Source organism: Cystoisospora suis (assembly GCF_002600585.1).
Source record: "Cystoisospora suis strain Wien I chromosome Unknown contig_6512, whole genome shotgun sequence".
Taxonomy (NCBI): domain Eukaryota; phylum Apicomplexa; class Conoidasida; order Eucoccidiorida; family Sarcocystidae; genus Cystoisospora; species Cystoisospora suis.
In genome coordinates, this window is record NW_027159300.1 from 1 (window position 1) to 9,169 (window position 9,169).

Sequence of the window (9,169 nt, forward strand, 5' to 3'; positions counted from 1 at the left end):
TCACACGTGTGGTCGAAGGGAAAACTAAAAACTACTCACTCGCAACCCTCCGTCTGCCGTGCAGGTCCGGCGCCTCCCCGCGGCCGTCGTGCGCCACCGCGGGCCGCGCGGCCCGCGCTACAGCCCCGACTTCTTGTGCGGCCCCGGCCTGCCGACTATTAGCCGGCTGTACGACGTCTCTCGACGGGCATATCACATGCAGTGCTACCACGTGTAACGGCCGTTGGTGTATCTGGGAGAAGCAGTTCTGTTTCGGGTTTCGGGTTACCCACAGCTGCCCGACCGGCCCGGGCTCGCACTACGCAGCACTCCGGACCGCACTCATGGGCGCGCCGACCAAGAGAGCCCAGGGGTTGCAAGCGGCGGCGCGCAGCGCAACACATCACACCCGTCCCCTGGGAAGAGGCGTATGGCGAGCATTAAAGACAATGGAACACCACTTCTTCGTGAAGTGGCACGACAAAGTTAGGGGAAACGTGGGACAATTACGAGAGGCTATCCGATATCCTAGCCGGGAAGGATCTACAACCCCTACAACCTCCCAGTGCTGGCGAGGACGCAGCAGCTTAAGGGGCGGCGGTAGTGTAGCGCCGGCGATGGGCATGTGGCTCAGAGCCTGTGTCGTGTTGCGTACGAGCCTTGTAGGTCTCCGGTGTGTTTGCGGGCAGTGGGCCTGAGAGTGTGTTAGGATGTGTACTACAGTGTGCGAACCGCCCGGGGCAACTGGCCTGTGGAGTTGGGAGCGAGGGCCACAACTATGTTTTCTTACGTCGGTACGTGCCGTTACACACGGCGTCTCAATCGCCGTCGCAGAGGTCCGGTCCACGAAAACCGGTGTGGTGCCTAGCAGTCCAGCGCCTTCCCCTTACCGTAAGATCTCTTACAGCACCAGACGTCGCAGAACCCCTACACGCAGCAGAGCTCGCTCCGCGGTGGGCACTACTCTTGGTAGCACCTCACCAGCTGACTATGGAACGCTGACCAGAGTCTTCAATTCCGAACTGGAAGCCCAGGGCTCGCGACCTGTCTGCCAGCCATTCGAGATCTCTAGGAACCCACTAAGACCGTGTGTCTGCCGGGTGTTCATAGCACTTGACCAGAGGAAGACGGCATTGCATGCAGCAGGCCGACGCTCCCCAACGTTTTTCGTGGCAGCTCTTTTTTTTTACGGCTTCGCGAACGAAGGTTCTCATGCTTCTTCCTCGGCATTCTGGAGTCCGCAATGAGCGAAACGCTCGCCGGAGGGGTAACGCGTGCCTGGGGACGGCGCTGTGTGCGTGTGGCATTTCCGTGCGTAAACGCTCATCTGCTGAACCCCAGCCTCCGCAAGATTTCTTTGTAGAACCCCACTGGTGATTGTACTGCAGTAAGAAGAAGCGGAGATCTTGTGTCGTGCCTGATTGGAATCTGATCCGCACTGGAGCGTCTTTTCTTGTGAGCGTTTGTAGTGTGCCTTTTCAGCTGTCACAGTGTCCTTGCTTCCGTTGCCCCTCCAGACACTGTGGTTGGCGTTCTACCAGTCGTCCCGCCATGGTTGTGTAGGTACCAAAATGCGTGGTGTCCGTGGTTTGTTAGCTTACCCTTCAGTCGTAAAGTAGCACAGCTTCAGATTGGCTGTACTGACGATCGCAGTCCATAGAGGCTGTCATGTTTTCAGGGCCCACTTTTGTCCCGCCCGGAGGTTCGGCGCTACGTACTGACTTCTCTGTACTTCCACGTGCCCCCCTGGGACATGATGCGGTACGGTCAACGGACTCTGTGGTCATCAGGCGGACTAGACCTCACGCTCTTGCCTTACGCGTCCTTTCCGGGCGCAGCCAGGCATAGGGAAGCGGCTTGTTCTTGTCGGGGACTCGGGTCTCTTATAGCACTCCGCAACGACCCGGACTCCACAAGGCTGATCGGTACGACTTGGGCGTCATCCGGTGGTAGAGATGATCGAGCCTGTCGGCGTCTCAGCGCAGCAACTGGGAATCGTCGGTCAAGCGCAGCCAGCCTCAGGGGCTCGCCAGTTCCGGGAGGCGCTTATGAACGAAGTGAAGACGTGATACGGACGCCACCCCGGCTCCTTTCCGGCGCACCTGTGCTTTCTGTGGAGCCCTCTACTAGGTGTGAGGTGCGGTGGACATCACCCGGTGTATCGCCTGTTTGGGCCAGCTGCTCTTTGGGTGTAAAGTGTATTTTGAGAGCCACTACCGGCATATCTCAGCCTTTCGTCTTTACACTTCCACTCAGCCGCTGGTTTTCGAACGCCAGGTCTAACGCAGCAAGACTGGGGAACAGTACGGGCCAGAAGTCACCGACGCTGTCGCGTACCAGAGGGTTGGAACAGCAAAGAGACGGTGCGTTTCAACTTTCGCCGGACACAGCGTTCGAGAGCCTTCCAAAGAGTGAAGGTGACAGCAAGGCGATGCGAACGGGTCACGTGCCTCGGACCGTAGCAAGTGCTGCGAAGTGGAAACCCTCTGCCGTCCACTTGAAAAATCAGCAGCAGGTGGTCGTCTGGAAGAATAACAAAACCTGCGTTGTCTGCAAGGTATGCCGTTCTCTCTTCGCTAGACTACGGCGTATGCGGGGGGCACGTCGACAAGTGTAAATATAGTCAAGGAGCTCTCCCGTGTCTGACTTCGTACAAGGCTTTTCAAGAGAAGCGTGTTCGTTTTGGGCTTTACGCATACGTGTGACTGGACCCAGTAGAACAACAAGCAGTTGTTGATGCCTGCGGGTCGAAAGATGTTCCAGTGCAAGTCAAATTTCAGTGAAAGTCGAAATTCAACATCTTTCGACCCGCAGGCATTAACAACTGCTTGTTGTTCTACTGGGTCCGTCACACGTATGCGTAAAGCCCAAAACGAACATGCTTCTCTTGAAAAGCCTTGTACGAAGTCAGACACGGGAGAGCTCCTTGACTATATTCGATGTGCATCTCAGTGTATGTTTGAGTTGGCGGAAGACGCCTTCATGCGCAAGAGCGATTTGGTGGTTCGTGTTTGGCAAACAGCCACACCGGCAATAGGCAGTGATGGTGCGTCCGTGTGTCATCGTGCTGTGGTTTCCGAGCCTTCAGTGTGCATGTACTTCATTTTAGTATGTGGGAGCTGACATTCTTGCAGCATATGAAACGCTATCATTCAGTTGCGCCTGTTTGTCTGCAGACCGTTCCAAACAGAGATTTGAACCGTGGTATGAGAAACGCGCACCATCGGTTTTTCGCAAAGTGCCCGCCGAACGTGATCAACATGCGTACCTCTGAGCAGACATCGGGCTTGTACAAGCGCCTACACAGATAGTGCAGCTGCTTATGCAGGGTCCGCGCCGTAACGTCTCTGCAGTCTTGAGTACAGTCGGATTTCTTTGGACGCCTTTAAGGTTATGTAAGGCCGAGAGCCGTTCTCTTCTGAGTGACTATATAATGCGCTTGAAGTCTTCGTGGCTGTGCCTTTTTCAGAAAGAAGTCCAAGCCGGTCAGGTGGAGCGGCTAGAGAGCGCCTGTGAGAAAGCGTGGCGTTTCATTGTCGGATACTCGAGAAGTTGTCACTCTTGTCCCGTCCTTCCGTAAGCTCATCGCCCGGGGCACTGAAGTGGTCCGCGATTTCTTAAGCGGAAAAAGAACCCTGTGCGCTCATGCATCCGCTACTTGCCAACCGGGCTCCTGCACAGTCGAGTATTACTACGCACAGGCCTCCCTGCCGCGCCCACTGCGACCCCGGCCCACAGTTCACCACACCTTAACTTCTTTGAACGCCGAAGCGGACACGTTTTCCTTCACGTTCGGAAGTCCACAGCCGCGCATAGTGAGCCTCTCCGCTGATTGTCATTCTACCCATGTTTGGACATGGCAGGGCTCAGCGCATAGGAAGCGGATGCAGAAAGCCAGTGTCTTTTTCGACATCCACCGGCTTAGTTCTGGCGTCGCAGTGGGAGTGGTCCGTGATGTGTCAGCAGGCTAAAGTGATGTCATACTGACCATGGCGGCGTCAAGACGGTTCTCTTTTGACGGCCTGCAACCGAACGGCAGAGAGAGGGCTGGTTACTCTTGCAGATTTCGGAAGTTCTTGAGGAGTGATATTTCCAAGCAAATACGCCGGGGGGGGGAATCCGCATTCAAAGCCTGGTGTCGAGTCAGATACTCCATTCCGGGTCCACCTGCAGTCACTGCTCCCATGTCGATCTGCGGATAGTAAACTTTTCCGAGTGCAGCAAGCAAAGAATCTCCGGTTCAGATCTCTGCCGGCAACTCCGGAGCAAGCGAAAGCGTACCGAACTGGTGGGGCGGCGTGTGTATCGTTCCGCGTAGTGAGGCGGCGTGCGACCGGTGAATTTTACGCATACACGGTGATCTGCGTGGTGTGCATTTCGTCCATCTTCTGGGCACCCACCGTGTGGAACAGATGCTTCCAAGATTGTATCGTCTTGCAAATATGGTGCGTTCAGGCAGATGCGCGTGCTAAGGTACGGCGAACTGCTTCCACGCGATCGCAGCAAGTTCGATGGCAAGTTGCGTCGGCCTGGCGCGTAGCAACTTTCTGGAGCCCGACCGACGCAGCAGAGACGACGTGATTCTTTCGCTCATTCCATTCTTCCTCACGCCCATCAGGTTGGGCGCTGAAGAGAGGACGTGATCCTGCGGGGTTGCAGAGGTCTGGTTTGCTATGTGGCGACGGCGCGCAGCCTACACTATTCCGACTTTCGGTTGTCCTCCTTTGCTGAAGCAGCGCCATAAGAAGCAAGCCTACCCTTTCGTTGGGCGCCGGGAAAAACGTCCTCACCGGTTCTGTCAGTCTAGGGGTGGTCGCTCTGGCCTGCATGTCAGGATGTGGCAACGCATAGCACGTTTCTTTACACCCGTCCAGGAAAGTTTTTAGCAAGCTGCAGTGCGGTTCCGGGGCCACTCTTTTCACTTTAGCATCGCGGGAGAGGTGGCGTGTGTGGCGCTCCTCACCGTCTTTTGGAACTGTGAGGCTGTGGTCATCTGATCGACGCTGGGCTGGGGACACTGTGCGGTGCACAGTCGCTGGCTGTGCGTCCTCCCTTTCAGCACAGTCCACGAGCACTTGAAGCCCCGGCCAGGTCTCTAAACGCATTAGAAGTGCCCTGTCCACGCCGGGCGAGGCAGGACCAGAGAAGCGGGTATCTTACTCAACTGCCAGGACCCCGCCTGGGCACTTCCTCACATGGAGCCAGCTCCGCACTTCCAGGCTAGGCATTGAGTATCTGGTCGTAATAGAGACGCCGCATGAGCTTACGGCGTCATGCGGCAGAGACGAACGGAACAACAGCGCGTTAATGAGTGGTTCTCGAAGAGGGAAACAGAGAAGTGGCGATCGCCATAGGATTGCTGCGTTACAGTTTTTGGAAAGCCAACATATACATGAATCTACACAACGGCTCGTTTATAAAGGTCCTCAGGAATGGCACATACATGACCCCCTGTTGGCCAACTTGGCGTAAGCCGTGTCTTTCCGCAATGTCCCGGAGCTCTTGAGGCTTTAAGAACTTATTCCACTCGTGAGTTCCCTGAAGGCAGCGCACATCACGGAAGACCGAACTGCTCCAAGTATTCGGTCAACGCTTGAACACCCTTCACACCAGCAGATATGACACTTCGACAGTTTCATTTGTAGTTGCGACAACTCTGCAGTTCAGCCGAACAAACACAACCCGGCTATACGACAAGGTATATGCGAACACGGACCGTCGAGATGGCGCGTTTCGACGTAGAAGAAAAACCTCGTGATTTTGATCCCCTGCTGGCAAAAAATACGATTCCCCGAAACTCACCCAGCCTGTAAGATTGTATTAGCGAGACTGCAGTCTGCGGGGGACCAAACGGCATGGCCCTACCTTAGGAATGAATCCGAAAAGGTGTTCTGCCGCCACTACGGAGACTAGGTAGTTTTCGGGTGTCCTGTTCAAGGTAGTCAAAACGAAGAGACCTCCGGGGGCAAGGGCGGCTCGCGCCGCTGTGGCTACCACTGCCTCGACACCTGCCAGACCGCCCTCGACATGCTCTAGCATCTCCGAACAAACGACGACATCAAAAGAGTTTCGCTCTGGCACTCCGCACTGTTTCTGCCTGAGCAAAATGAAAACAAGTACCTCAGACAGCAAGTCAAACAAGGGCAGCGCTATATGGTTCTTGTTGGCCCTCGTTGCGTTTTTGCTTGGAGACCCGAGTGGCGGGGGAAGGTAGGTGACACAGCCAGCACCGGGCCCAAGTCGCCAGTAGGCAACCGACAGTTCGCCGTCTGGGTAGTAGCCGGACACACAACTTCACCAAGTTCCCCCACTCCTCACTCTAGGGTCAGTCCACGACTGCCTCCTCAAGTACTACAGCTAAATCTGCGCAGCACGAGTGCCAAAAACTCCCGGAGAAAACGGACCCCAGACCATGCTGCTACAACGTGCCTCTCACGCAGAGCTCGGGCAAACCAGGCACATGCCGACTGTAGCACTCGACCATCACGGCAGCCGGTCACGCCGCAGTGATCGGATACGCCGAACTGAGGCGTTCTAACCGCCTGTAGCACTCGGCCACCACGGCAGCCAGTCACGTCGCAGTGATCTGATAAGCCGAACTGAGGCGTTCTAACCCTGTGGCGCAAAGTTCGGCCGTCCAGCTGGCTCAGACGCTACGGGGGAGGCAGTGCGACCCTCCCCGCGAAGTACGCTTCAGGAAACCTGCTACGCACCTCGGCTCCGCACAAGAATGACTACAGTTTCTCACCGTCCATCATCCACTGGCTGGTTCGCGAAGAATTCCTCCAATGAAGCGTTAACAAAATGCTGTCGGTTTTTTACGAGCGGCGCGTATGGTCCTGGCGCAGGACGCACACAGAGTCTTCACATGGGGGTCTGGGCTGTGCAGCCATCACCCCAGCTAGTAGAGGCACTGTGAGAGAGCTCACTCCAGGCTACATGCATACCGCACATTGCCACCGCTCGGCGTCGGGGAGCTTTGGCACGTTGCGCACGCAGGAACAGGTTCCCCGGCAGCTGCATGTGCTCTCCAGCTCCCGTGCGACGCCGAATCACGAATGGAACCCGCGCGGAAGCGTTGGTTTCAACAGCGATGCTGCCAGCACAAAGAAATTCCATATGATCGAGATGGGCAATCCTAAGACTGTGAGCCCCCACAGACTTACCCGCATGGCGATTGTTGCGTTCGGAACTTATTAGTCCGCTCCCGGCCACACAATTCTGTTGAGGCATGACGCAGCTGCGGGCGTCACAAGCAATTGTCTGCCGCCAGTAGAACCGAAGTCATGTCAATTCAAAGGGTGATCCACTATACGCAGTGTGACTAGCACAAGCCGTGTAGCGTTACCTTAAGTGTCCTACGTCTAGACGGCGCCCGGACCCGTGCTGCACGATCTTCTGTTAGACTACGAACCCACATCGGGAAAACGCGCGTGCCTGTGACCAGTCATGCAGTAGCAACGCATCTGAGACCGTAGATTTTGTGGTCGGCACTCGGGCTGCAGTCGTGACTAGTGACCTGCCCTGTGAAACAATCCGCTTACCATCGACTCTTCTTCTCTCGGCTACACTGATGGCCGCGCCCGCCGCGTCGAGTCCTGTCACCAGTGCTCCTTCCCTCGCAAGCGCCTCACTCAGAATCCCTCCTCCGCAGCCGACATCCAGTATCCTTACATAACTCAGAACGCCTTCTGTTCGGCTGTCTGAGCTTGAACCCGAGGTCTGAGGGCGGCACTGTCCATCAAGGCCCTTTGTCCCTTCGGAGGCAGGCGTGCAGTGAGTGATCTCGTCCGCGGATCCGCGTTCAGAGTTCCCGACAAAATTTTCTTGCTGAAAAACACGTCGTCCGTGACCAGGTTGGTTTTCATCTTTACCCTTGTGGCAGGGATTGCCGCGAGCAGGCCGTGAAAGTATACTTTGATAGATGCTCAGTCGCTGAAGATTATCTCGAATGAACCCGACACGTCGCGGGTTGTAGTCATGCAAGGCTGCAAACAGACCATTCACATCCCACCACTCAGCGCTCAGCTTATTGAAGTGCTCCACTTCCTTTTCGCTAACAGTGGCTGCATGAGGGCGAAAATTGCCTCTGACAGCCGGAGAGACGAAACCGCCCCGTGTCGCTGTAGGTGAAGACGTCCGGTCGTGTCGGCGAGAGGTTGCGAAACCCCGGAGTGGTGCAGGTTCTGATCCGGCATTAGGCCACTGCAGGAAGCCTCTGAGAACCGCCCTGGGGCAAGCGAAAAATGAGTATGACTCCAAGGATGTAAGAGGCCGCACCCAAGGAAAACCAAGAGCGCGTCGACTCCTCGACGACGGAAGGTCAAGAATGCGAGTAATCCGCGCCCCACCCGACGGAGAACCGCGGCCGCCTCTCGGTGGCCACTCGTGGTGCACAGGGACGGCAGTCTGGCTGAGCTGACCGGACCAGGGAGTGAACAGGTGAGAAAGTCTGATGGACGTTGGGGCGAAGCGCCCTGCCTCACTGACTGCCGCCAGTACGGCGCCTTGAGAAAAGCAGAAACACCTTGAAGTGACCATGGAGGGCCAAGCAGGAGCCCGCATCGAGTGGCTCAGGATCGTCGATGTGATACAAAAAAGCTCCCTGTCGACGCTGGCCTTCAATCAAGAACATTCCTGTTTGCGGCGCTGACCATGGCGGCCATTCCCCTGGTGTGTGGCTGAGGGGACCAACAATCCCAGATGCGAAGGTGAGATGGCAGAGTTCCTTTCTAGCACTTCAATCCGAATGTATGCGTCCAATGAAGGCACCGCTGTTGGACCGCCGTTGGTGTAGGAGGCAACCGAAGTCGGGACACACTTGCGCGCCGCATGCGGAGAAACGGCACGTAGCTGGGAGGGATCGGGGCCCGCGGTAAAACGATGCAACTTCTTCAGCCTCGTCGTCAACAACGTGACAATTGCCAGTGAAGCTCAATAGCGGTGAAAGATAGAGCGCAGGAAGAAGAGAGAAAACGTGTAGCTCTCAACTTCACTGGGCACCCACAGGGCGACCACCAGCGAAGCCCTCGGCAGTAGACCGCTTCTCTAAAAAAGAAGCAGAGAAGACGAATCCTACCTACTGCTGAAAGGAACTCCTTTGGAGCTTTTTATTCGTCTGACGCCATTCAGCGATAGGAAAAGTGACTGGTGTTTGAAGTGTTAGCTCCCAACGCTTCGGCGATCACAG

The 9,169-nt window shown here is 56.1% G+C and overlaps 2 protein-coding genes across 2 annotated transcripts; one reads left to right on the plus strand and one right to left on the minus strand.

Moving 5' to 3' along the window:
* Positions 1 to 903: 903 nt before the first annotated feature.
* On the plus strand, positions 904 to 5,473 carry CSUI_009994 (uncharacterized protein). The gene is made up of 3 exons (XM_068070101.1): positions 904 to 2,536; positions 3,449 to 3,555; positions 4,435 to 5,473. The coding sequence occupies exons 1-3, from the start codon at positions 1,733 to 1,735 to the stop codon at positions 4,517 to 4,519; spliced, it is 996 nt and encodes a 331-aa protein (XP_067917922.1). The 5' UTR covers positions 904 to 1,732; the 3' UTR covers positions 4,520 to 5,473.
* On the minus strand, positions 5,312 to 9,136 carry CSUI_009995 (3-demethylubiquinone-9 3-o-methyltransferase). The gene is made up of 4 exons (XM_068070102.1): positions 7,524 to 9,136; positions 6,728 to 6,818; positions 5,845 to 6,076; positions 5,312 to 5,517 (listed from the first exon to the last, which is right to left on the minus strand). Exons 1-4 carry the CDS (start codon positions 8,542 to 8,544, stop codon positions 5,344 to 5,346), a joined length of 1,518 nt encoding a protein of 505 aa, XP_067917923.1. The 5' UTR covers positions 8,545 to 9,136; the 3' UTR covers positions 5,312 to 5,343.
* Positions 9,137 to 9,169: the final 33 nt, after the last annotated feature.

Bases quoted from the DNA above. Each gene is read 5' to 3' on its own strand.
- CSUI_009995 (XM_068070102.1), bottom strand. From the start codon at position 8,544: ATGCGGGCTCCTGCTTGGCCCTCCATGGTCACTTCAAGGTGTTTCTGC. The intron at 6,819-7,523 runs GTAAGCGGATTG...GTCCTGCGCCAG, and splicing joins CGAGAGAAGAAGAGTCGATG to GACCATACGCGCCGCTCGTA. The intron at 5,518-5,844 runs GTAGGGCCATGC...CGCTGCCTTCAG, and splicing joins TTTTCGGATTCATTCCTAAG to GGAACTCACGAGTGGAATAA.
- CSUI_009994 (XM_068070101.1), top strand. From the start codon at position 1,733: ATGATGCGGTACGGTCAACGGACTCTGTGGTCATCAGGCGGACTAGAC. The intron at 2,537-3,448 runs GTATGCCGTTCT...TGCCTTTTTCAG, and splicing joins AAACCTGCGTTGTCTGCAAG to AAAGAAGTCCAAGCCGGTCA. The intron at 3,556-4,434 runs GTAAGCTCATCG...TGGTGCGTTCAG, and splicing joins CACTCTTGTCCCGTCCTTCC to GCAGATGCGCGTGCTAAGGT.